This window comes from Amphiprion ocellaris, chromosome 9 (assembly GCF_022539595.1).
Source record: "Amphiprion ocellaris isolate individual 3 ecotype Okinawa chromosome 9, ASM2253959v1, whole genome shotgun sequence".
Taxonomy (NCBI): Eukaryota; Metazoa; Chordata; class Actinopteri; family Pomacentridae; genus Amphiprion; species Amphiprion ocellaris.
The window spans coordinates 3,319,268-3,347,104 of record NC_072774.1 but is presented as its reverse complement, the minus strand read 5'-3'; the positions used below and the strand labels follow the sequence as shown (position 1 = coordinate 3,347,104).

At 40.8% G+C, this 27,837-nt stretch overlaps 1 protein-coding gene across 3 annotated transcripts; it reads right to left on the bottom strand.

Moving 5' to 3' along the window:
* Positions 1 to 1,341: 1,341 nt before the first annotated feature.
* adar (adenosine deaminase RNA specific) lies at positions 1,342 to 27,825 on the bottom strand. 3 transcript variants are annotated; one of them, XM_023291599.3, is made up of 16 exons: positions 27,709 to 27,825; positions 18,693 to 20,375; positions 16,684 to 16,991; positions 14,586 to 14,775; positions 12,161 to 12,336; positions 11,722 to 11,857; positions 9,822 to 10,060; positions 9,380 to 9,536; positions 7,729 to 7,897; positions 7,396 to 7,489; positions 7,180 to 7,296; positions 6,149 to 6,276; positions 5,890 to 6,072; positions 5,649 to 5,761; positions 4,116 to 4,243; positions 1,342 to 3,539 (listed from the first exon to the last, which is right to left on the bottom strand). In XM_023291599.3, the coding sequence occupies exons 2-16, from the start codon at positions 20,244 to 20,246 to the stop codon at positions 3,218 to 3,220; spliced, it is 4,014 nt and encodes a 1,337-aa protein (XP_023147367.2). In that variant the 5' UTR covers positions 20,247 to 20,375; positions 27,709 to 27,825; the 3' UTR covers positions 1,342 to 3,217. The 3 variants fall into 3 exon arrangements, with proteins under 3 accessions (XP_023147367.2, XP_023147370.2, XP_023147369.2); XM_023291602.3 differs by having other exon boundaries at positions 16,684 to 16,988; XM_023291601.3 differs by lacking the exon at positions 27,709 to 27,825 and adding an exon at positions 23,614 to 23,857.
* Positions 27,826 to 27,837: the final 12 nt, after the last annotated feature.

The window sequence follows — 27,837 nt, the reverse complement described above, 5'->3', positions numbered from 1 at the left end:
TATGGCTGAAACTAATGAGCTCAGTGAGGACCTCTAGTTGCACATTGTTGCTGCTCACAAGAATGTGTGGAGGAACTGAAGAGCAGAGTGATGGAGAGGAAGCCTTCAAAGAGCTGGAGATGGACACTTGGAGGAACTAAATCCCCAAAAAACTAGAAGAACTACTGGTGGACTGATGTGGAGGAAATAAAGACTTTGACACTCATTACTGAGGAAGAGGAGGAACAATTCCTAAATCCTAAATTACTGTATTTTTACACTTTTGTATCTGGTTAGATTTTAAACTGTGCTCGGTTGTCAAAGTTTAAACCCAAATTGGTTCACAAGAGACACAAATACAAGAACATCAGAACCTAAACACGCAATTAGTGAGAGAATGTGTCACATTCTAGCGAGCTGGTCTATAGATAAAATGTCAGCGGCTCACAGATCGTAATAAGGATCTGAACCAAGCCACCATGAGCAGCCTCTCCCTCATCTGAACAGCCTGTAGGAAGAAGGTGTGCTCACGCTTCCATCTGCTGATCCTTTGGAGCATTGCAGAAGACTGTGCAGCTACGAGGAGCCCAACGCCACCCCGAGGAAACCAGTCCCTGCTGCACAAACTACAACCTTCTGCCCAGTCAAAACCAAGTGTATAAAATCTCTGTTTAACTGGAATCCACGGCTTTGTCAAGGATGAAACAGCGACTCTTGCCTTAAAAAATGCACATAAACCCCATGAAAGTCTAAATTTAACCCTCCTGTTGTCTTCATTTACAGGCACTAAAAAATAGTGTTTCTTTGTCTGAAAAAAATCCAAAAATTCAGCAAAAAAAAAATTCCTCAAACTTCTGAAAATTTGCAAAACCTTCTGGAAGAAAACTCCAATAATTACTTAAAAGTTTCCCTTAAAACTTTTATTTAAAAAAAAAAAAAAAATACCCCAAATGTGGCAAGAAAGTTCTTGTAAATATTTTGAAAAAATAAGTCAAAATCTTCCAAAAAAAAATTTCTAAAAATATCTAAAGTGATTCCACTTATATCAGTAAAACTTCTAATATTTTCTTTAAGAACATTCATATAAAAATCAACCAAAATCCAGTGAATTTTGTTGGATTTTGGTTGATTTTTATGTGAATGTTCTTAAGAAACATTTTTTCCACCAAAAAATGTTCAAAGCTTTCCTAAAAATGTTGAAAATGTGGACATCGGAAGTTTCACTGTGAAAATGTTTTTTTCATCATTTTCAAACTTTAAAACGGATCAGTTTTGACCCACAGGACGACACAAGGGTTAAAAGCATCATTCAGACGTTTCAACCTCCAGGTGATGCAAGAAGAAATAAAACTGGACCGCTACTCATTTTATTTTTCAAAATTTATTGGTAAAAAAAACAAACAGCGTATTCCATTTGCAATTTAATCAAAACACCAGGAACAAAAAAGAGAAAAGAATAGAAAAGAAACTTTTGATGATTTACAAAATATATACATTAAACCTACACAAATACACACACACACACAGAGACACACACAGGCGTACTGTATTTACAGTGGTATAGTCAAATATCCTTTTGGCTGCACAATGGAGTCCAGAAGTCTGCACGTTCTAACGGACACACAAATACAACATTTCTTGTTTTGTTTTTTTAAAGCCTTTTATTGAAGAAATGACAAATAAAAATGAGTAAAAAATGCAACAAAAACTGTCTGTATTGCTTTTTCATGAAGTCTATCTCTTATGTGCATAATATATCGAGTTCTTATCCACAGTATGTATATTTTTTAATGGATATTACAGCTGTGTATTGTCCACAGATCACCTTTAACTCCCGCCCGTGGAAATAAAAGATTTATTTTCAGTCGAAACAAAACCGCCTCCATCAAACCATCTCATGTGTTACAGTGTGCTGCTGACTTGCATAGCTTCTCTTCGTGAATCGATTAGTTTGGTCTGAAAAAAATACCAGAAAACCGTGAAAAGTGTCGTTTCCGAAGCACCAAAGTGACACCTATGAATGTCTTCTGTCACACAGAATAAAAAATAGTCAGTTTGCTGTCCTAGAAGAGTAAAGAAAGACCTTTTCTTTAAAAAAAAAATAAAACTGATTAATCAAAACACCAAAACAACTGTAGTCGACATTAATTAATTAACCGTTGCAGCTCGATTAAAAAGTTTTAAAAAAGCACGTTCACACGGTCTTAAAAGAAAAAATGCAAAAAACAGTTTTAAAGAAAGAAATGATCAGACTTTGGGACTCCACTGCACACCTGTGTGTTCATGTATCTGTGTATACTTCATGTATATATTGCATCATCCGTCCAAATCAACGACAAGTCATTCTCCTGTCCGTCAAAGAACAGAACCGTCCTCAGTGAGTGAACCGTGCAGCAGAACGAACCCGGGAGCCTTTATTTTTTTCTTTTAAAAGATGTACAATGAAAAACGAAGCAGGTAGGACAGTCGAGGCTTCCCGGGACTCGGCGGCACAGTGAGCTCCTGACGACCGATTTGACAGAACAGAAGAAGAAAAGAAAAAAGACACGACGAAACGACAAAAGCACACACACGGTATTGTACTTCTTCTTCTTGGAGGTGGTGACATCAGTAATTCTACATAAAAGCTGGAAAGCACAGACGAATGATGGGACAGTTGGAAGGGCCGCACTGACCGACGCTACGCTGAAACCATGGCAACAACATGTGGACAGACTGCGGGTGGCTCTTTTTGTTTTTATTTTTACAGCTAGTTTAACTGAGAAAAGCCCGACTGGCAACACAAGTTGTTCCTCTGTACAGTACAAGAGTTTACGCACAGCGACTGATCTCAGAGTTGACGTCTAAAGGAAGGTCAGTGCGATTTTCCGTCGTTTCGGCTCGACGTCCTTTTTGATTTCCATGCAGCGGGGAGCGGAAAATAAAAACCTTGAATCGCAAATGTGGCGAGCAGAAAACAGGCCAAACGATCTGGATTTGTTTGGTGGTGAAAGAGTGGAAAAACGACGATGAAAGAAACAGTAGAAAGGACGCTAACCGTTGAGGACACTAAAGCAGCGTCCCACTTCAATCTGATTCCTGTTTAGTGTTTGCGATGTTCTGTACCTGCCTCCAGGGTTCGCCCTCCACTCGTCCTGTCCTGTTCCATCGCTCCTCCTCGGCAGCCGTTAGCCATGTGTTCGCATTCAGTTTGATTGTCCTTTTCCTTTATATGCTTTGTGCTTTTTCCTGCTCTCTGCTACTGAAGCTCCTCCTGCTTGAACTCCATCGCTCCTCCGTTTCTACTGTTCCCGCATCCGCCGTGGAGGTTCGAGCCGTTGTTGCCCTCGTCGGCCTCGAAGCTCTTCTCCTCCAGCGGTTTTCCGATCCAGGCTCCGTAGCCGTGGTCGCTGAGCGCCCGGAAGAACTGATGCTTGGCGTGCTGGAAGGACAAGGCCGCCATCTTGGCCTGAGCGTAGGAGGGCAGCGAGAGGAGGTCGGTCCGGCCGAAGCGTTGGCACAGCGAGCGGAACAGGCAGAACAGGTTGGACTTGGACACCCGGGACACGGCCAGTTTGTTCCTGGAAGGAGGACAACATGCCAGTGTCTTTAGCGCATAAAACAGTGACCATCACGATTTGCTCTGATTATGCAGCATTTCCTGTTTCGCTCAGTCGTTCTTTCTGTGGTCCAGGTTCCACATTCAGTGAGCCGGACCAGTAAAATCACAGCATAATAACCCAGAAATAACCACAACTCCACATATTTCACTTTGCTTTAGTGCAAAAATGTTCACATTTAAAAAACTATCTTTTTACAAAACATGATGAACAACCTGAAATTTCTTAAGAAAAATAAATTAAATTTCAACAACATTCAGCCTCAGTTTACCATTTACACATTACAACTTCCAGATCACAGAGTGTCTACAAAGAAACAACATTTAGTCATCTGGAAATGAATGATATAGTATTTTACTTTATGATCAAAATGATAAAAGTCAGACAAAAAAAGCCATAAAAAAACCCATAAAAACACATTGATTCATATAGGGGTCATTTTTGACCCACTAATGGCAGACTGTAGGGTCCAAGCACTCGTACATCTAGGGGTTAATAGAAGTCCTGATCAGGACTGAGCTCAGTGACTCTACGTACCCATCGAGTTGTCCTTTGGTCCCGTCCAGCACCTCCACGCTGTGCTGATCTGGGAAGCTCCAGTTCACGCTGGACTCCTTGGTTTTTCCTGTGTGACGTGTCGAGTCGTAGACGCTCACCCTGCCCACCTACAGTCCAGCCAGGTGGTGTCAGAGGAGGCAGAGAGAGACAGAGAGAGACAGAGAGAGAACATGTTGGACATTTGGGTGAGTCAGAAATTCCACAAATACTTGCATGAATGCACAAAGCAATATGTCGAGTTCACCGACGTGTAAATGAAAGCTGTGAAAATGTTAAAAAGAGGGGAAAACTGGCTGGACTCAGTGTTCAAGGAACTTTAAACGGTTCTCAACCTCATCTGGAAACACAGGGTGAAAGTGTAAACTATGAAGCCTTTTATTAGTGTCCACAAAAACTCAAATGTTTGAAGAAATCAAAGGAAAAAAAGAGAGGAGAGTTTAGAGCTGCTGCCATTGAACCGGGGATCAGGATGTATTTTTTCTTCTTCTTTTTTAACCAGTATTTGGAGCCGATGTGCAGAGAAGCTGTCATTCATAACTAGACTTCTTCATTAAAAAAGCTGACTATAACGGAAACGGCAGTGATTCAATTATCACCTGTTTCTCTCCTGTTCTTCTCTATTTCCTTAATCTGTCACTGTTTTGTCACTTTCATAGCGAATTAAGTTCCATATCTTAAAACCTTATTAATTGCGGCTTACCTTCTAACTTAGCCACTAGCATAGCATTAGCTACTGTGAGAAAAGCTGATTTCCTGGTTTGTGTCTTGTTCAGTTTTTGCTGCTTGAGAGACATTTCTGAGACCACAGGGTGACAACAGACGGAGAGAAGAGGCTGAAGTAAGAGTCACTAAAAATACAGATAATGGGTCTATCCCTACACCTTATTCACCCAACCTGCAGCATCTGACTTCCATCTGCTCCCCAGACTAAAATCCTACATGTGTGGTCACCATTTTTAGAGTGATGATGAAGTGATGCATGCTGCCGACGTAAAACTAGAGGCTCAAGATGTGAACTTTTTCCTCAAAGTGATAGTGAAGCTCAAACATCGCTGGACCCAGTGCATTAACGTTTGAACTGTTGCTCACATTAGTCACCCAATATGCACTGACTTCTATCTGTTCCCTGAACTAAAATCCTGAATGCATAGTCGCCATTTTCACAGTGATGATGAAGTCGTGCATGTCTTTGAGGAATGTGTGGAATCTCAAGAACCCAACTGTGACCTTCCATGTGAGACTATGTTTAATAACACAAAACAGACTTTCTAATGTGGCCGAGAACTTTTTGAAGCTCCTGGACTTCCTCCATGTTTCCTGCCGGCGTGATAGTGACCAACCTGCTTTTTCTTTGCTAATTGATGGATGAGCCAGATTTAGGATGAGCGATAAAAAAACAGCTGCGCGGACACAAACAGGAGCGCTGGCAGCTTAATTGATGAATCTAGTGAGAACGACCTCAATATTCCTGATTAATGTCCAAGTGCGGCTGCCAAAAACTTGTTACGTTACCTCGGGGTGGTTCAGCTTGAAAGGAGAAGGGAGGCTCTGGGCAAATGCCTCGCCGTCTCTGGCCAGCCGACAGCAAACAGCACGAGTCAGGTGACCGTGGCTGTACAGGTAACCTGCAGAGGAGAGCAGGTTGTAAAACACCAGTCTGAGCCAAGAAGCAGAGTAAACGTGGGCGTTCATGCCGTTTAACAGCAGTCACGTCGTCGGTGCTAATGAGAATCTTTATCCGGCGGCGTCTCACCGAGCGTGATGGACTTCAGGTAGATGGGGTGCAGGAAGTTGGAGAGCAGCGCCCCCTGCAGGCCCAAAACGTTCCAGCGGAGGATCTTGTCGCTGCAGCTCATCGTCCGAAGCCTCTCGCCGTGCTGGATGCCGTCCCAGGTGGGAACGATGGCGCTGGATTCCACTGGGATGGTTCCCTCACCTGGTGCAGGTAACAGCACAGTCAGACTGCTGCTTACAGGTTAATTAAAGTGTGGGAGGTCGGTTTGGCGTCTCACCGTTCTCCACTTTAGTGCGAAGCTTCCCCTGCTTAGCGTTTTCAAACAGAGGCTGGTGACCCTCGACTTCATCTCCGGCTTCACTGCAGGATTTATCGAACAGAGCGCCGTCCCCACAAGGTGCCGTGCTGAGGATTAATTTAAGAAAAAGACATATTAATATGACCCAACATCAAAATAACAGTCAGTTTAACAGTCTAAAAGTCACAATACCTTAATAAAAAACTGACAAAAAAAATGCCAAAAGGACACGATTTATCCTAACCAGAAACTGTATCAACAGGTTTTCCAACTATACTTCAAATAATCTTTTATAACAAGCCAAAACCTAACAGAAGATTTTATTTTAATTTATTTTTTGTTTGAGAAAATGCAGTTTATTTATTTCAACTGCTTGTTATATTTTCACAAAAAATCAATTAACATTTGAACAGTCAGTACCGTTGTTTGTTGTTATTGTTGGACCAGAACTACAAAAACCTAATTCCTTAAATGTGAACATTTTCAGAATGTACTTTTTTGCACTAAAACAAAGGAAAAATGTGGAGCTGTGGTTATTTATAGGTTATTATGCTGTGATTTTACTGGTCCGGTCCACCTGAGATTAAATTGGAGTGAATAAAACTTAAACTAAAATGAGTTTGACTAGTATACATACTTTAGATATTTACATTTTTACAGCCTCTATTCTACACATCAGCTGTAGAAAGATGCTTCACTGTGCTAGACGATGCTGGAGAAAAGAAACACTAAAAAAAGTGGCAAGTTTAATTAATTCACTATGAGACGTGCGCAGCGGTTTTTTAGCACCTCAGGAGTTCTTCCCGTGAAGTAAGTACTTTTCTCCTCTCCAGAAAGTGTTTCTATGGCGATGTTTTCTCATCCAGAAGACATGAAAAGGTCCCGACTGCCCTTACATGACCTGTAAGTTCCTGCACTGCTAAAGGACTTCCTGCTGTATGTGACTAACAGACAGAGCAGAGTGCTGGGAGGAGGCGAACAAGGAGAAAGAAAACATCCGATCCTCCCACCTGATGTAGAGGTGAAAGGTGATGTCAGATTTGATCCGCAGTTTGCTGTTCTCGGCCGGCTCGAATATACCGTCGTCTGTGCCGTCGCAGTGCTTGAGAAGCTCGTTGTACAGAAACCTGAGAGCAAAGGAGACGCAGAGTTGGACTTATAAATAATGACCTGCAGGGCTGAGGAGAGGAGGGGGGTATTTTTAGAGCGTTGATATCCATTTCTACCGAACAAATCCCCTCCTGGAGATGATTTCGGCATGGCAGTCGTTAACCGTCTCCCCTTTAAGGCTCAGCTCCTCCCCTTTAACGCAGCGATTTCCTGACAGGAGGAAAGAAAAAGGAAAACAAGAAGAGACACGTTCAATGTCAGAGAACATGACAATGGTTCTGCAGTGACCTACTTTGTGACAGCAACATGCCTCTGAGCACCGCAGAACCCAACATCACAGAGGAAAGCGATGGCAGTGCAGTTTTTCCCCCCTTTCTGCCACACTGTCCTGTTTTCTCCTCGTTTTTACCGCCTCGCTTGTTTCAGAGGTTAAAAGGTGAAGCACGTACCAGTTCCGAGGCTGACGACGGTGCCCAGGCCCTCGCCTCTCCTCATGACGATGGTGGCCAGGATCTTGCGACCCAGAAGGCTGTGTTGGATCCGGGTGGTCAGAGAGTTGAACCGCTGGTGGCTCAGCATCGCTATCTGGTCGTGCAGAGTGCTGCCGCTCACTGGAAGCTGAAACAAGACGGGACCGCCAGAACGGAGAGGAAAAAAAGAGTTATTCAATCTTACGTATGCTAGATATTAGTCAGGCCTCTCTGATTATATAATAGAACCAAAAACTACACTTGCTTTCAAAGCCAAATCTTAAAAAAAGTCTGATCTAACCCTCTGAACTCTGAGCAGATTCTGGACATTTCTGTGCTCCTTCACTGTGAGCTCATTTCTAACTCTAATACGAAGTCCTGCACCTCCATGGAAACAACTCTCACATTTCTTTTCTACAAAATATGATGGATATAATGCTGAAACAAGAGAAAAAAAAACACAATTACAGCATTTTTCAAAGCGCCCACAGCTGCTGCAGACGCTGGAAAAAGGAAGCGGCTCTACAAAGCTACAGATGTTTACATTTTTTCTTTTCTTTTCACATTCTTTCTTTCTTTCTTTCACATTTCAACACTGGTGTAAACCCACAAATTTGAAATTAAATAAAATGAGGATGTGCAGCTTTTATTTTCAACTCAGAATCTCAGGATATCTTTCATCTGGCTCTGGTTATCTTCTGTAAAATGTCTTTGATCTGTCAGCCTCTGAGTAATCACTGCATCGGATTTTCAACTTTCAACTGGTCCTTGAACCAATCGTGAGCTTAAAATTGTGATATTTTATCAAAATCACTGTGTTCTACTTGTCTTCATTGCCACACACCATAAAAAACAATAATTACTCATTTCACAAAAATTGATAAAACCTAGAATCAACACGTGTCGATTTTTTTCTTTTTCACAAGATCAGGATGGTGCCAACTGCTTATTTTTGCCAACTTTCAAAGTGAAACATGTAGAATAAAGCAATTTTGATGAAAAAGCACAACTCTAAGGTTAGCTTTGGCTTCTCTTTTTGCCTCTGCTCTGTCTGCAGTTCACCTGAAAACTCTCTGAATATCTGCTTAGTGACTGTTGGCCACAGCTGAGCCAGTCATGGCTTTATGGCTGCATCCTTATGTGCATTTTTTTTTTTTTTGTTTTTTACAGAATCTGGTTATTGCAAACAATTTATTTTTTGCTGTCTGACCAAATATAATTTTAGTTAGTTTGTTTTTCTGACTGATGCGCAAATCACACATGATTAGCTCGACTTTCTTTCTGTTTTTACAGTTTATTGCTGATAAATAGTGTAATTTTGGTGACTTTTTAAAAAGATAACGTCTTTCAAACTGAGGCTTTTGGAGTTCAGAGAGTTAGTGACTGTGTATGTTTTACATGAGGTTACTCAGTAATCTGAATGTTCGTATTGACATTTTTGCTGTTATTTTATCAGTGTAAGTGAAGTGATTAGCTCATTAACTAAATCACAGGTAGTCAGAGAAGTGAATCCTGTTCCGATGCTTCTTCCTCTCATCCCATCATGTTCATGTTCAGACAAAGCTCTTTTCAAGCTGGTGCACGTTCAAAAATGTAAATAAAACATGTGAAATGGTGAAGAAGTCAGTACCTCTGCTGGGATGAGCTCCCCGGTTCGAGCCGCCCTCTCAGCTTCTCCAATCAGAACCCGCAGAGCGGCGTCTGCAGCTTCCTGCTTCCCCTGCTTCTTATTGGACGCACAGACTGGAGGGAACCAGCGTCCGCCCAGCTTGGCCTGGTAGGTGAACCTGAGAGAGGCGATCAGAGGACGGTTTGACTGTTTTTACCAAAAACCAAGGACCTGAGGAAACTTTTAAAACATATACAAAAGGATCCATTGGAGTGTTTTCAGTGACATCTAGAGCGTCAGCCAGGCAAAACAGACAAACTTAGGGCCGCAAATTTTCAAGTTATTACAAAAACTATACATGAAGAAGACATTTTTACAAGCTGACTGTAACCTAGACAGCTAGAGATTGTTTATGTGGTGTGTGTGTCTGTATATGAACTGTGTGTTTGTTGCTCATCCATACTTTGGTTCGTGCGGCGGTCCTGACTGTCCCACCAGGCGGATCTCAGCGGCGAAGCCTCGAGCTCTGGCGTACTCCAGCAGCCCCGACACGGCGTTGTTGTTCAGGTGGTTGATGAGGTCTCCGACCCCGGCCTCGTGGGCGGCTCGCAGCTCGTCTGCAGTCAGAGGAGGCAACGAGGGGCAGGTTGTCCCCGAAGCTCCGCTATCGCTGTCACTGGAGGAGCCCAGGGGCAACTGAGGCTGCAGGAGAGAGAGAGGGGGCAAAATCATTGTTTTTAAAAAATAATACAACCCCGATGTCTTTCCTCCTGATGAGGGGTCGACCAGTTAACAGTCTGATCGAATGGCATGGTGGCTACTTTTCCGATTGTCTTGATAAATATTGATAAATAAAAGCTAATATCAGCACTTATTAATCTCACAGTGAGGAAATTTCCAGTGTTACAAAAAACAGCGCAAACATTTATTTTATAGATTCGGTATGTTTGGTTTTCCTCTCATGATCCATTTGAATGAGTTTGAGTTTTGAGCTGTGCTGCATTCACTTTATATATTTCATTTTCCTCTTTATTGTCATCTTGATCATATCGGAGAGGTTTATTCTGCATAGATTTGGGGTAATTTTGGTAAATTTTCAATTATTTTGGAAAACTTGTGTCATTACAGACACTTTTTTCAATCATTTGGGACCATTTTTCATTATTTTTGACAATTTTTCAAACATTTCTTGTCATTTTACAATTTTTTCAACCGCTTGGGACAATTTTTCGTCATTTCAGACACTTTTTTTTCAATCATTTGGGACCATTTTTTGTCATTTCTGACAATTTTGTCTTTTAGTCAAATTTGAAGTCACTTTGAATGTGAATATTTTCCTATTTCCAGCCTCTCTAGACTTGTTCTCTCTATTCTGCTCATCAGCTGTAGAAAGATGTTTCACCATGCTGGATGTATCTTCCAACAACTTCCTCCTCTGTTCACTGTTTCTGAGCCATGCTGCATTTGTTTCATTGATCCAGTAGGTTTGGTTTTCCTCTCATGATCATTTTGGAGGAGTTAGTGTCATTTTGAACAGGTTTGGGGTCATTTTGGATAATTTTTAATCATTTTAGGCAGGTCTATGTCCTCTTTGACTCATTTTTCTACCGTTTTGGACAAGTTTTGAGTCACTTTGAATACAGCAGAACAATAATAAAAATAACCAAGAACATACATAAGTACTAGGCTACTATGTACAGGTCTGATCCAACCTCCTCTCTCTGTCTTTAAGACTAGTTACTCTCTCTAATTGCCTCTTTCTTTATGTATGGTTTTTATATTTAATGTATGGTTTTTATCTGTTCTGTTGTATTTGTTTTTCCTGTAAAGTGACCTTGGGTGTCAAGAAAGGCGCTTACAAATTAAATGTATTATTCTTCTTATTATTATTATTGTTGAGTCACTGTCGTCTCAGAAATTTCTCTCAAGCAATGAAACTAAACAAAAAACTTCTCTCACGCTGGCTAATGCTAAGGGCTAGCAGCTAGCAGCTAAGTTAGAAGAATAACCTGAAACAGTCTAGGAAAGAATAATGAATAATGCTACAAGATATTGGACCCTAGTGGGAACTAAAAGCGATAGAAGATTAAGAAAATAGAGAAGAACTACAGACGTAACTGCAGGAGAGAGTCCTGATTTAATCACCCCTATTCTTATTTACATATTTGGTTATATTCACATCAGTTAATGAAGAAGTCTAGTTATGAATGACAGTTTATCTGCAATCACATGCTGTTAAAACATTGCACCAAATGTATGTTTGGTTATCAGCCTTTCTGGACTACAGTAATTGACATCTGCCCCTAAAATCCCACATCAGCCAGCTGAACAACTCGAGTTCTTATCCGTTTGTGACTCCACACCTTGTTGAGCTGCAGCCTCCCATCAGCCATTAGCTCCTTGACAGCCTCCTCCGCTGCCAGCTGGCGAGCTGCCTTCTTGCTCGGAGCTGAAGCTTCTGCAAACAGGTTTTCTCCCACCTTCACCCTGTACATGAACCTGGAGCAAGGAGGCGAAAGAGGGACACAAACAGTCAGAAAATTCATACAGGGTCACATTTACATAGATGCAGCTTCTCTATAGCGTTACAAGAAGAAAACACTCGTCTGTACTGTATCTCCAAGCTGCCTAGAGGGACGGACTGAACAGAAAGAAGTAAAAGTACATCAACAGAGATGGTATTGTGTCTTTGTCAGATGACTACAGCACATGAACAGAAATAGCGGCTCCTCTAAGGCAGGAAGAGGAGCTGAATCTATGAAGAAGAAGGCCTGATTCAGACCGAGGTTAAGGCTCTGGTACCTCGGGTCGTGTGGCGGTCCTGCCTGCCCGGTGATGATGAACTCGATGGGGTTCCCGCTGCGCTGGCTGTACTCCATCAGGACGGACACCGGGTTCTTCCCACCGGGCAGAGATCGGGACAGAGGCTGGCGAGGTCCCTCCGTCATCCCTTCAACGCCGCTGTTATCGACGGCGCCCTGGTGGAGAAAGACAGAGACGGAAACATTTAACGGAGTTTTAAAACTAGATAATTATTCCTAAAACACTTTTAGCTCTAACAGGGCTCCAGCTTGTTATCATTAGGTCGGTTTAGCGACTCTCTAGCTAAGCTCCAGACTAACTTTTCCAATTTTTTGGTCAGGAAAGTTACCTGAAATCCTTATTTTGGTGCAGCAGAACCACAACTATTACTCCACCTCGCATGCTGATTAATAGTTGATATGAGCTTTTAACTTCATAGAGCCCTATGTTTGGTGGTAGATTGGAAACCAGATAAAATAAATTGATTGTTCTTTTTTCATATAAAATCAGGGCAGCTAGACTAACATTTTACACATTCTCCAGGTCTCAGAGCACTTTTTCATTGCAGTGATGGGTTTGTAAAAATACATGATAAAGCGCACATAAAAATCTTTATAAAGAGTTGCATATTGTGCAACTTTTTTACAAATTTGAGGGATACAGCTATGCTATTTCTGCATTTTGAAATATATGTAAAAATAACAAAAACGATTTTCATTTTTTTTTGGTTTATTGCACTTTTAAGCAATTTATTGTTGTAGCTAAGACAAAAGTCAATAATTATTATTAAAATTTGGGATATAAGGGTTATATTGATGTAAAGCAAACAAAAATATTCTAAAAATTGCACTACAGTATGTAAAAATGTAAGAGTGTATCCTGGCAGACTTGCACAATGGTAGGTCTTCTAGGGTTGATGTGTCACTGCTGGTGTGTTGAAATATTACAATGAACCCAATACTTAAAGCTACTCATGTACTTCTGAATAATATTCAACCCGACATCTCTCTTGGATTTAAAAAAAAACATAGAAGCGTAGTAAAGCTTAGTGGACAAAAGCACCTCAGTGACTAAAAGCTTCCATTTACTGCTGTTGCAGCTTGTGGGAACTTTCATTGTAAATCTATACGATAATTAAAAACCTATAATAACCCCGACTTGATATATTTGTAAAACATTTTAATGTAGAAATATATGATCTTTGTCGCAGTACTTTCCTGATATCACTCCAACAAGCTGTGTTCTCTTTAACTAACTCAGCGGAGATCCATGACCTCTCCCTCTCCACCGGCCTCCTCATTTTCTTTTAGAAAATAATCACATTCATTCTAAGAATCGGGCTGCAACTGACAATTATCTTCGATAAACTGTCATAAAAACAGTGTTTCCCAAACTTAAGATGACAAATGTCCTGTTTAGTGTCAAAGAAGAGGGGAAAAATGAAAACTGGATAACTTAGACTTACTCAAACTGATAAATCGAAAATAGCTGCTGATTAATTAATTAATTGACAACCTTTTGATTAATTGTTACTGCTTTAGATTAGACTGCATGGAGCAAGTGAGAGGAAACAGTAGAGCTTTTAATCTGCAAAATTAACTGCATATTAATCATGATTATGATTTTGGCTTCCAACAATTAAATGAACACGATGAACTGCAATATTGTTTAAAACGCTCCGTTACTGAAAATAATCCATGTAAATGAAATTACTTGTCTTCAATTTGGGTAAATTGGACATTAGAATACCCTATTTTAATATTTTTAAAGTAACCGTGCTGCTTCGCTAACAGTAGCCTACATGTGAGGTGTTTAGGGAACATCTGTAAATTATAGTTTTTATAGAAAATTAACTGAAACAGGCAATTATTTAAAGCAGGTTGCAACTAAGTTTGCTTTGTTTTCTTAACTGTCCTGTTGTCTTCATTTACAGGCACCAAAAAATACTGTTTCCTTGTCTGAAAAATATCCAAAAGTTCAGCAAAAAATTCCCTAAATTTCTGAAAATTTGCTAAACCTTCAGGAAGAAAATTCCAATAATTCCTTAAATGTTTCCATTAAAGGTTTTATTTTTTAAAAATCCTCCAAATTTGGCAAGAAAATTCTTGTAAATATTTTCAAACATTGAGTAAAAATCTTCCAAAAAAATCCTAAAAATAACTAAAGTGATTAATTATACATCAGTAAAACTTCTAATATTTTCTTTAATGAATGTTCTTAAGAAACATTTTTAACATTTCTGTTTTTCCACCAAAAAATGTTTGAAGATTTCCCAAAAATGTTGAAAATGTGGACATCAGAAGTTTCACTGTGAAAATATATTTTGTTTCCACGTTTTCATGCTTTAAAACGGATCAATTTTGACCTGCAGGACGACACGAGGGTTAAAGGAGCCTATTCTTTACAGACGAAATAAAGAACTTACACTGGTATCTGGAAGTAAATCTCCCGTTTGGTCCACGCTGGCAGTGTTCTCCTCATTGGCCGACCCTCCCTGCATCTCCCCGTTGAGGATGCGAAGCGTCGCAGCAGCCGCATCCTTCTTCGCCACCTTCTTGCTGGAAGCTTCCGCGATGGGAAACAGCCTCTTGTTGAGCATCACCTGCATACGGAATCTGGCAGAATAGACAGAGGAGACACGATAACGTCAGTAAATGATTAATAAAAAAGATACAAGACCACTCATTTTTCTATTCTGGGTTCACTGACTTACTGATTCCAGGTTTATCAACAGTTGCTTTACAAAGAGCAACAAATATGCATGTGGAAAACAAAAAATGATGTCTATTATGTAATTTAAACATCAGACATGTCGTCTATCTACTAATAGCTCAGGCCTGTGTATTATATAATACATAAAATACTTCTGAGATTTGAAGTGTGATGCGTTTCATCTTTTTCTTCTTCAATTTTTCATGATTTGCTGGAATTAATTGAGATTATTTTTATGGAAGGTACACATAAACCTCCGAACTTTTTTGTTGCTCTTGTCATATTTTCCTCACTGTAGGCTTATTTTCACTGCAATATAATATTTTTCTTGATTATTTATTTAGCAAAAATCGACATAACCTGGAATAAACACTTCTAACGCCATAAATGATACAAAAAACTTGAATTTGACTATTTATGTCACAAACAAAATGAAGGAACCATTTCCCCACTACTTTTTCTAATAGAAAAAGAAGGTGGCCCCACGTTACAGATATTTAAATATTTACATTTTAAATTTGTTTTCATATTTGCCTTTGTTGCAACAAGTCATAAAAAAGAAAACATTTAAAATCCTTTGATTACTAATTCTACAAAAATTGAAAACGCCTGAAATCAACATGTCCAAACTTTTTCTAAATGTCTGCAGATGCTCCTAACACTGGAATAATGTGACAACATATTTAACTGCTTACATTTTTACAACCTCAAACTGAATAAAATGTTTCACTATGTTGAATGTATCTCCAACAACTTGCTCCTCTGTTCACTGTTTCTGAGCTGCATTTATTTACTGATCCAGTATGTTTGGTTTTCCTCTCATGATCATTTTGTGTCATCTTGAACAGGGTTGGGGTCATTTTGGATAATCTTTCAATCATTTTAGGCAAATGTATGTCTTTCTGGACACTTCTTTCCACTGTTTTGGACAAGCTTTTGTCAATTTGGACACATTTTGAGTCACTTTGAATGACAATTTTTGTCACGTGAATGTTGCTCTCAGCTGACTTCATCATGACTTGTTAGTTGCAACGAAGACTGCAGAGGTTTTTTTTTTTTTTTTTTTAACAGATTCTGCTTAGTGCAAGTGGTTTACAGTACGTTTTATTTTCCTCTTAGTGTTTTTAATGTTGATGCACAGTGCAGTTCAGACGAATGTCACCTGACTGCTGGTCACACCTGAGTCACCAATGGCTTCTTGGTTGTGCCGTGGGATACAGAATTTTTTTGTTTTTCACAGAATCTAGTAAGAGCGAATGGGTTATTTTTGATAATTTTTTATAATGAGATATGAATGAAGTGATTTTGGTGAAATTTGAAGTTTGGATTTGGTAATTTCCCTACATCTCAAAGTTGCCAGTCTCACATTTTATTCAGTTTTTCCGGTTTCTAGCTGATAAAGGGTGTAATTTCCAAGTCAAAGTCAATGTTACTGTCAATTCTGCCATATGTACAGGACATGGACAAGATTGAATTTCTCTCAGACTCCTGGTGCAAACATGGAAGGCACAGTAGAAAAAACAAAAGAGGCAAAGATGCTAAGAAACAAGACACTAAGAGACAAGCATTTTTTAAAGATAACAGGTCTTTTTAACCTGCTGGCAGAGGGTTAAAGAAGAGATGCTGTGGCACTGAAAGTAAAGGGCTGTGACTTGATGAGTGTAAGTGATACGATGACGTAACATTTAAAATAGCTCGGTCAATACACGGCCCACTAAGTACAGTAAATATTGACCCCGGTGCAGCCTAACTAAAGCACTAATCACCTCTTGTATCAATCAGAACCTAACAGAGCAGCTGGTGTCACTAACCTCGGGTCGTGGGAGGGTCCCGATTGGTCGAGGAGCAGGAACTCGCAGTTGTGGCCCAGATACTGGGCGTACTCCATGAGGCCGCTGACCGGGTTCTTCAGCCTCACCTCCTGCAGTTTGGCCCACAGGTTCTGAGGCGGCGGGGCGGCCAGCGACACGGCGACCGTTCCCACGGCGTTGGCCCGCTCCGCCGCCAGTTTCTCAGCGTCGGTCTCTCTGCGAATGGCGTTGAGGAATTCTGGGATGTCGTCGGTGGCCCACTGTCCCTCGTTGGTCTCTTCATCTTTACATGAGGGAAAAGAAGGCTGCTGAAGGGAGGAAAAGGAAAACGTGACGTAACAGTAGCCTTTGCACACATTTAAGTAGGTAATTAGTACTTACAGGAAACACAACTAATTTGTTTGACCATTTATTGAAGTTCATCCATCAGCCAAGAAAAAAAAAAAAATTTTAGATGCCTCTGCCAATGTTGAGAAAGTTTCCAAGCTAATTTATCCAGCTTTTCTGCTAAATAAATTTTTTTATCTTAGATGGAGAATCCTGTTTTCTACACATCACAACATCCATTTTTGTCAATATAAAGACGATTAAAGGCAACTGACAGATCAGAGGCAAATAAACGAAGCAGTTTATTTCCCAAAATGTTGAACTATTCCCTTAATGTATGTATAAAATGAGACGAAATGTTTTGACAGACAAACATCGTTGGCATGTTTTAGAATTCTGTTCGTTGCCTTTACGTTTCTCAATTTCATCATATCACTCATAGGCCATGTCGAGGGAAAATTTTAATCCTCTGAACCCCAAAAGCTGCCAGTCATTTTTGAAAAAAAAAAAAAAAAGAAGCCAAAATTACAGCGTTTATCAAAACAAGAAACTGTAGAAAGTCCTTGAACTGTGTGATTTTTGATTTCATTTGGAAACACAACCTAAACTTTTAAGCTTGAAATTTGACATTACATGAAAATCCCTTTATTCTGCATGTCTTGTTTCAAAAAATGCCAAAGATAAAACATTTCTAGTCTCTGCAATCGATAAAAAATTACAAATCACGTGCTTTGTGGCGCAACCAAGAAACCTGTAGTGCACCAACAGTCACATGACAAAAATCTGGAGATTTTTCAGCTGAAATTCTGGTTGTATTTACAAAAAGCAGAAAAGGAACAAGTATGTAACCAAATTCAAATTTCAAGTAATAAAATACTGTTAGTAGTGTAGAACCGCTACTTTTTCCATTGCTGGAAAAATGCTCTACATGTGTACAGTTTTGTTAATTCTTGTGAAATAAATAATGAAGGAAAGTCGATTTTTATAGCTTTATGACTGTTTCTGAGTTCCCTCTGCTTCTTCATGCACTGAGGTGCAGGACTTTATACTGGAGTGAAAAACGACTGTGACTGGAGCAAAAAACACCCAGAAACTGTTTGGGGTTCAGAGGATTAAGGGGTATTTTCTTATTATCATTAAATAAATAACTAGAAAAGCACTCAGACAGCGCAATACTACTTCTTACTTATTTGTCTCAGTCTCTCCGTCTTTTCAAAGAAGCTCTCCAGAGATGTTTGTCCTTTATTATATTTATATTTATTACTTCTATATTTATTTATATTTATTAAATTTCATCCAAATCTGTTGTCTGTTTTTGAATAATGTTGCTAACAGACGGACAAACAAACACTGATTGTCACTAAAAATTGTCAAATGACAAAAAATGGTCCCAAACAGTTGAAAAAAGTGTCTGAAATGACAGAAGTTCTCCAAAGTAATTGAAAATTTACCGAAATGATCCACAGCCTTTTCAAAATAAACCTTTCCAAGATTATCAAGAGGACAATAAAGAGGAGCATAAAATATAGAAAGTAAATGTTGCATGGCTCAAAATCAGAAAACAGAGGAACAAGTTGATGGAAGACACATTCAGCATGGTGAAATATCTTACTAAATTGAAATTGCAGACCTGTGCGAATTTTTTAAAAAGGTACGAATCGGAACACTGAATCTGCACGTACCGCTTCACCGTGAGTCTGCTCTGGCATCCAGCCCCCCAGCAGCGGGATGGACTCCAGGCCTGGGACCTCTGCTGGAGGCGACCCTCCTGCCCTCTCGTCTCTGCTGGGCTCCTCCTCCATCTTCTCGCCCAGAGCCGAGGCGCTCTGAGCGGCTTTGAGGCTCCTCTGCATCCTCTCCCGGCGGCGGTTCGAGAGCTCCCACGTGGGAGGGTTGACGTCTCCATTCTTGGTGACCTCGCCCTGCTTCTCCAGGGCGTACAGGGTGGGATTGACCTGCTTGGCGGTCCGCAGACCCAGGTTCTTTGCGATGACGAGAGCTGTCGCCTCCCCTGAATCCAGCAGGTATTTCAGGACGAGCTCCTTCTGGTCCGTCATCATAGCAGCTTTGAGCTCCTGGTCGGGGGAGCTGGTGGAGCTGGGGAAGCTGGGAGTGCTGGGATTCTCGTGGTGCTGACCTTCTGTTGGTGTCTTGGGTTCCTCAGAGGCGTCCGATTCTGAAGAGGAGCTAAAGGAAACACTGGATTCTGTATCCGAATCTTCTTCTCTGGATTGGACGCTGTTTCCTGTTTCCGGCTTGACTTCAGATTTTAGAGGCGTCTTGAAAGTGACTCGCAGATTTGAAGGTCTGAAGTTCAGTTCTTCTTCGCTTCTAAGAGGTTCTCTGAACAGAGTCCACTCCGGAGGGGTGACTCCTCGCTTGGAGGCTTTCTCCAAGCGCTCCAAAGAGTACAGAGCCTTGTTCACTATCGTCTTGGGCAGGTGCAGCTTCCTGGCCAACACTTTAGCGGAGACGCTCTCGGTTGGCTTCAGCGTCCTGTGAACCTGCTCCTGTATGGCCGGGGTGAGGGTGATGCTCGCTTTAGTAAAACTGGAAGAGTGTCTGTCGAATCTGTCGCCTCTTCCGTCTTGATGAAGAGACAGACCCTGAAAATCGTCACACAGCGGGTCGGTCCATTGTCTGTTTGCGTACTGGCTGCGGTTTGGACCGTGCTGCTGGCTCTGATTCAGGTGTCGAGGCCCTCTGGAGGCTCCTGTGAAGCTCTGATCTTGGCCGTAGCCTCCTCTACCTCTACCGGAGCTGCTGCTGCTGCTTGGATACCTGCCGTACCCTGACTGGGACTGGTATGGAGAACTCGGCGGCCAGCCTGGCACCAACGACCCTCCTCCTCCTCCTCCTCCTCCTCCTCGAGGTCCGGCTCTGAACTGCGGCGCCTCAGAAGTCTGTCCTCTGAGGAATTCCGCCTGCTTGTAAATGAAGGAATTGGGCGCTTGTGGATGGGCGGGTTGATTCAGGTTATGTGCGCCCACGGATTTAGGGAAGTCTTTAAGGTGGGCTGGTATCGGGGGAGCGGAGGGGATGATAGACGGTGGCTGTGAGGGCGCTACAGGGTGGGCGGGACCGCTGTAGTAACCTGGATGTGGGATCTGCTGTGGGCCGGCTCTGGGGAAGCGTGGGGCCGGGCCAGGGCTGTAGTAGCTCTCCTTGGCCTGTAAATGAGGTGACGGGTGTCTGTAGTAGTGTTCTCGGGGAGGCCCTCCTCTACCTCTGCTCATAGCGCAGGGGTTGAGCGCGAAGGGGCCCGGGGCAGCTGGCGGTGCAGCTTCGGTGTTAGCGGACGTCCTCGAGCAGCAACAGAACAGCCGGGTGGAAAGTCAACCGACCGGTTTCACACTGAAGAGCACCTGAAACACAAAGAGAGGGCAAAGTCAGGAGGGCATTCAATCTGTCGACTATTTTACTGATCAGCCAAATAATCTAAATGATTAAGTTTCCTGTGAAAGAGCAAAATGATCATTTAAGTTCAATTTATTTTGACAAACTGTACGTTATTGTATCACGGTAAGTCATGCAAAACAAAGTTTACATCTCAACCCATAATTGTTTAATTGTTGAAATTAAATTTTCTAAAAACACAGCTGAATGTAAAGCTTTTTAGACAATATCACGTTGTAAAATTAGGATTTTAGGATATAGGTTAGGTTTATTTGCATCTTGAAGAGACAGCTGGTTATTATGTCATCTGAATGAGCCACGTTTCAGTCACTACTTCATACATAATCAATCATCTGACAACAGAAATAGAAAACTATGTCAATAAAAACTGTTTTATTGGGAGCTCAGCTGTGTCAAAATGCATTTTATTTGAGCAGAGAGCAGAAGAGAAGCTAACAGAACCTATTGTGGTCTGATGTCCAAACTCTGCTCGATGCACAAAGCAAATGAGGTAATTCAGGGAGCTTTCTATCTTTGGAAGTTTTTACAAATTGGACTCTGCTGCTGTGACTGTTTTCTAAAACTGCATCTGACCGAAGCCTGGAGCCAAAAACAACTGACGTCATGACTCCACAATTACATGGCGACGCTGGGGAAAACATTTGTTATCATGAACGCTAGCGAAGCAGATCCACGGCAGAATATTAATAAATAGAGATGAATAACGGTGACATAATTGAGCGGTGGAAAAATGAGCAGCAGCTGGGACTTGGGGGAGAAAATGTCATTCCAGTCAATAGCACAAGTTCAGGCCCGGCTGGCAGCCCTCCAACCTCCTCAAGTGTCCTTGGACGAGTCCGTGAATCAACACTGGCTGCAAGGACACCGTCTCCAGCATCACCCAACACTCCTGCTTCCCAGAAACACAACAGATGATGCAGTTATCGTGCAACTTTGTTGTCATTGTTGCACATCTTCAGATTATAACCCGGCCGGGTCTACAAGGATACTGCGGGGTGACACGATATCTCCTCCAGTCAGACTGAAACTTAATCCGGGGGTGAAAGGAAGTCGATTAATAATTCAGAGCTTCTTGCGACTATTCTGTATTATTTCTGGCCTTATTGCTGGATCTGGATGCACGGCGGAGGGGAAAAGTGAGACAATAATGCAGACGGAGGGGTTATTTCAAGGACGCGAGGCTGCAAAAAGAGGCCGTCGGTGTTGAGCTGTGGCATAAAAACGCTGCAGAAGTGAGCCGACAGTGTAGCTTCAACGCTATTTCCTTCTCCTGATAGAAAAAAACAAGAAAATATTAATTTTTTTGGACTCGCACGGTCCAGAATATCATGGTAGAAACAAACATCGATCGCGACTCAAGTGTCATATCTGACAACACTCAATAATGTCTATATCAGTGAGACTGACAACAAGGAGACACCCAATACTGAGTCAGGTTTCACCCCCTCAGGCCCAGTCAGCATCACGTAGAGCCGAGCCGGTCCGAGCAGCTAACGGAGAGTTCGTCACGGTAATCGGGTCCGACGGGGCCGGCAGCCCGGCGGCAAAACGGGGCTGCAGTCGACTCATCTCGACCCTGACGCGAGGCAACGTTTGACAGCCAGAACAACAACTCTGTTTTTCAGAATCCACTGTCGTCGCTGCTCGTTTTCTTTTTCCGCCGCGGGTCTGAGCAGCTGCAGCGACGAGACAAACTCATCTGACAAACTGATGATTCAACGACTTAATGCCGTCCTGTTAGGGGAAAAAGACGACACACGCTTCATCAAAAGCAATAAGAAAACAAAAAAAGGTCCCTGAATCATAATCAAACTCGAAACAAATGATTAATTTCACTGTCAGCTCATCTGTCGACTGTTTTCCCAATTAATCAATTAGCTGTTTGGCAATAAAATGTCAGAAAATGTTGAAAAATGATGATCGATGTTTCCCAAAGTCCGTGATGACGTCCTAAGATGTCTTGTTTTGTCCACGATCCAATAATATTGAGTTTAGTGTCAAAGACAAGGAAAGAAACAAGAAAATATTCACATTAAAGAAGCTGCAGTCACAGAATTTATACAATTTTTCTTTTAAAAATGACTCATGATGCATCGATATTAAAAATGGTTGGACAGATAATCAATTACTTGTTGAAAAGATGGGATAAGTCTAAGTAAATTGTTAATTAATTAAAGGAAAATGTGTTACTTTCAATCAGTGACTGGTTGCTTTCTAGGACTGCAAAATGAACTGAATATTAATCATTATCAACAGCAAAACTGAGATCCAAAAACGTCTTGTTTTATCCAAAATAGTCACATTAAAGAAGCCATAGTCACAGAAATTCTATTATCTATCAAAACAGTTTGTAAGATTATTTTTCTATCCTTATTCATTATTATTTATGAGATAAATTAATTTATTTGCTTGTTTTTCATTGTTTATATTCAAGTTATTACCTGTGTATATTTATAAAAAACAGGCTAGATTCAAAGTAAACCCATTTTTCCCTTCGTCTTGGGTGAAAATGATCAATATCAACTGAAATAAAACCATTTTATTGTGTTTTTTGTGTTAAATTCTGCACAATAAATATATATATTATTTATAATATGTCATTTTAGAACTGACATCACAATGTGAAGTTATCAAATTAACTCAAGCACATCAGGCTATGACATAATTTACGGCTTTATACTAAAAAGAAAACTATATTTACTCAGTTTTCGACTTCTTGGAGGTTTTCTTTATCCTTGTTTTAACTTTATTTAAAAGACAGAGCTTGTTGACTCCACATGTGCACAGAAACACGAGCAGGAACGGGAGAGAAACAGGAAAAAAAGAAGGTTGGGTTGCAACATCAGCTGATTGTGTAAATTGGAAGCACAAAGCAAAGTCAGATTTGAATGTAATCCAAAGGAAAAAACTCCTTTAGCTGTCTTTGCCATGTGAGAAAGGTTCAAAACTGTTTTAAAAAATATATATTTTTAAAGTTCTATGCAGTTTTGCTTTCTTACAAATGCTCCCCAATCATTTTGGACTAAACAAATCTTTCCCAAATAAAGTTTTTCAAGCTTTCACCTATAAATAAACATATGCTGTGTCAGTTTGCTCCAGCTCTACTTTCTATAGCAGAAATGAAACCAGGAACATGTGTCACACTTTTCCAGGTAACACAAGACCCGGACAAGTCGGTTTTCTCACCTACAGAGGTTCAAATGAATGAAAAAAGCGACGAAAAACAACAGCTTCCTGATGTTTAGATGAAGCAGAAAAGCAGCAGCAGCAGATTTCCAGACACAAGCCAGAGAGAGAGAAGTTAAACTGTGTAAAGGCTGAATTAGATAAAGGATAAACGTGTTCTCCAGGTGTTTATGGTTCTTCCGTCCGCAGCTTCCGCAATAAAAACTGCCGCTGATTTCTGTCCTTTATACCCACTGGACGCTCTGCAACCGTCACTGAACTATTACACCAGCCAGACGTAGGGAAAATCCACAGCTAGCAGGGAAAGGGAAACATGTCTGAACACAGTCGGAGTAAGTTTCACTTTCATTTCTGCAGAAAAAGTTAAGTTTCCGTTGCGCCTCCTGAGGCCGGCAGCGGTGCACCGGAGCAAAGCCGGTTAATTAAGTGTTTAAAGAGTCAGAAAAGTGCAGCTGCCCTTGTTTGTGTGGCTCATTCTCCACATTTAGATCAGATTAGATTCTCACATAAACATAAAACAGGATAAAGTGTAATAATCTCCACTAAAAAACAAGAAAACTACACCTAAAACCAAGTTTTTTTTGGCAGTTTAAAGCTGAAAACATGAATTGAAAAATGTAAAAACAAGGCTAAAGAAGCACAATTTAGTCCATTTACCAAATTTATCATCATTATAATCTATTATAACTTTCAGAATCATAATAAACATTTTTTGACCGACCTATGCAGGTCTACAACTAAAACTTGATGGGCAAGGACAAAACAAAACTAAAGAAGTACTTTTTAAAGTTAATTTACATAAAATCTACTTTAATAACTGTCATTTTTGTCAAATTTATAGACAAAACATCTTTTGCATTGTTCAGATTTGCACATAAAACAAGGTAAAGTGTAAGAATTTCCAATAAAATCTGTATCTAGAGGTAGGTTTATAACAGGACAAAGCTACAAACAAGATGCACATTTAAAGTTAATTTAAATAAAATACATTTTTCTGACTGTCATTTTGTCAAATTTAGCATTCTGAACACAATTTTCACGCGCTGAGCACAGGTGTGTGTTCTGCATGTGTACGTTATGTACGGATACCGGATCGCGTGAGCTAAATATGTAGCACGCAGCAGGAAATGATGGGACTCAGAAACACCCCCACAATTTAATCAGTTGTTCCTGGTATCACTTCTGACATATAAGTCCTGATAAGTCTGCAGTGGTGGATTTGTAGCAGGATCACAATCATGTGATCATCAGCAGGAAGCTGATGTAGTGTTCACTTGTTGTCATGGTTACAGTGATGCCGACAGACAGACAGACGGACAAACGTATGCTGATCATCACATAACTCCGCTGAGTTTCTTGACGTAGTAAAAATGCTGCATTTCTGACAACACCATATGGGGAAACAAACAGCCAAAGTCTTTTCAGTACAGACATAATAACAGCATTACAAAATAACCTAACAAGTTTAAATATTGAAGTTAGGAGACCCTGCAGTGTTATTAATTATGTGCATTTACCAGAATAATTTACATATTTAGGACTAAAATCTTGCAAAAGATCCTATTAAAAACTTCAAACTAATTTTAATATCAAGGCTAAGACCCTGCGGTGTTATTAATTATGGCGATTAAAGTTACAACATTACAAAAACACACGAGAAAACCAAACAAATTCAAAGATTTCCTGTGAGCAAGGTTGGTTTGTTGTCATCCATCCATCCATTATCTATACACCGCTTAATCCTCACTAGGGTCGCGGGGGGGGCTGGAGTCTATCCCAGCTGACTCAGGTGAAGGCAGGGGACACCCTAGACAGGTCACCAGTCTGTCACAGGGCTACATACAGAGACAAACAATCACTCTCACATTCACACCTACGGGCAATTTAGAGTAATCAATTAACCTCAGCATATTTTTGGACTGTGGGAGGAAGCCGGAGTACCCGGAGAGAACCCACGCATGCACAGGGACAACATGCAAACTCCATGCAGAAAGATCCCGGGAAAGCCGGGATGCGAACCAGGGACCTTCTAGCTGCAAGGCGAAAGTGCTAACCACTACACCACTGTGCAGCCTGGTTTGTTGTCAGTTTTATGTTAATTATTTTGTGTTTTTTAAAGGGAGTTGCTTTATTAAATGCAGGAATGATAATTTATGTCAATAAAAAAAAACTGTGCAGACTCTCAGTCATATTAAAAGTTTCAGAAAAAGCAGCTCAACTTTTATTTAAGGTTCTTGAAGTTTTACTTCTTGAAGAATTAAATGAGAAGTAAAATGTGATCATATTAATAATAGAATTATATGTTAATGTGTTTTTTGTATTATTTCTCTGTTATATTTTTCTGTAACAGCAGAATTTCCTCTTGGGGATCAATAAAATATTTTCTATTCTTCTCTTTAAGTCCGGCTGTTTCTTGCAGAAGCTCCTAGAATGACAATACAGTTTATTACAGATACTGCAGCGTATTTAGGAACAGGTGTGTAGAACCTTCGGTGTTTTATTACCGTCCTTGGTGAATATAGAGGACAGACTTGGAAAAGCAGACGTTTACTTGTAGACACATCATCAGTGTTTAGATTTAACAAAAATAAAAACCTACAGAGCACCGAATGAAGGTTTTATTCCATTGTTGCGCTTGTTTTTTGATATATTTTTAATTACGAACAATATTTCCTCAAGCAAATTCTTTCAATTAGCCCTTTTTTAGTGCATTAACTGCTAGCAATGTTGACATTTTTGGGTTTATTATCCAACTCAGTCCAGTGTGATGCTTTTTGTGTTTGTTTTGTTATATTTTCGATCAATTAACCCTATAGAGCCCAGGCTGCATATTAATTTTTGATCGTCTTTAGATTTGAAACCAGATCAGATAGATGGATCATTCTTTTTGCATATAAAATCTGGTGAGTTAGACTAATATTTCACACATTCACCAGGTCTCAGAGCGCTTTTTCGTTGCAGTGATGGGTTTGTAAAAATACATAATAAAGCGCAGATAACAAAAATCTTTATAAATGAGACCACGGGATATTATGCAACTTCTTTTTTTAAATTTGAGGGATACAGCTATGCTATTTCTGCATTTTGAAATATAGGTTTATTACACTTTTAAGCAATTTATTGCAGTAGTTAAGACGTAAGTCAATACATATTACTAAAACTTGTGATGTAAGGGTTATATTGATATAAAGCGAATAAAACTACTCCAAAAATTGCACTATAGTATGTAAAAATGCAAGAATATGGACTTCCACAATGGTAGGTCCTAACGGGTTAAAGCAGTTAAACCTGATTAGTATTTTAAAGAAGTGTATCTGGACAGACATACGTGTTGTTTTGCTTCCAAGACCAAGATTTTAGCATTTATTTTTTTAGTTTAGCTGCTTTATTATAGGTTCTTTGTTTAGTTGTTCAGTTATAGATATACAAGTGGGATTTTTTTTTTTTTTTTTTTATCATCTTATGTTGTTTTCTGGTTCTTCAGAGCCATTCAGTTTGCATTGGAAGTGAATGAAAATGACCAAATAATCCACCTGCAGCATCTCCACCCTGGAAACAAAACACGTTGCGAGGCTTCAAGCAGAACTATTTCACGGTTTCTATCGTCTCTAGCAAACTCTCCAAAGTCCTAACAGATTCCGGTTTCATCCCTGATTTCTGGACCGTTGGTGAGCACCAGGTTAACGGATGAAACTCGGAACATCCCCGCCGTTACCTCCTCTGACTGACGCAGACTTTGAAGCACCAAAACAAGCCGCGGTTCTCCTTTAACGGGCTCGTACCGCTTTAAACAGCCACAGGTTTCACCGACTCGCACATTTAAACCTCCCGGTAAACAACCCGGGAGCTCGGAGTTTTCACTTTTACGGCGACATTCGTTAAAAGGACGAACCGAGCCGTTAACTGACCTCGGTCCCTCCTCCGGCTAACGTTAGCCGGCCTGCTAGCTGCTCGGCGGCACTGCACCATTTCTAAACGCCGCCCGCAGCACCGCCGGCCCGGTGCCCGTTAAAGCGCCGAGCCCGCTCCTCGGCCCCGGAGTCCCCCCAACCCCTGACACGCGTGTCCGGAGAGGGGACAGAGCGGCAGCCTCACCTCGCCGTGTGTCCCCGCTGGACGCTCCGGTTCCTCTGAGCCGTTTGAACGCGCCGAAGGAACAATAATCAAAGAGCTGCGAGAAGTGACGCAGCCGGAGAGCGACCGACGCACGGCAACACGGACGCA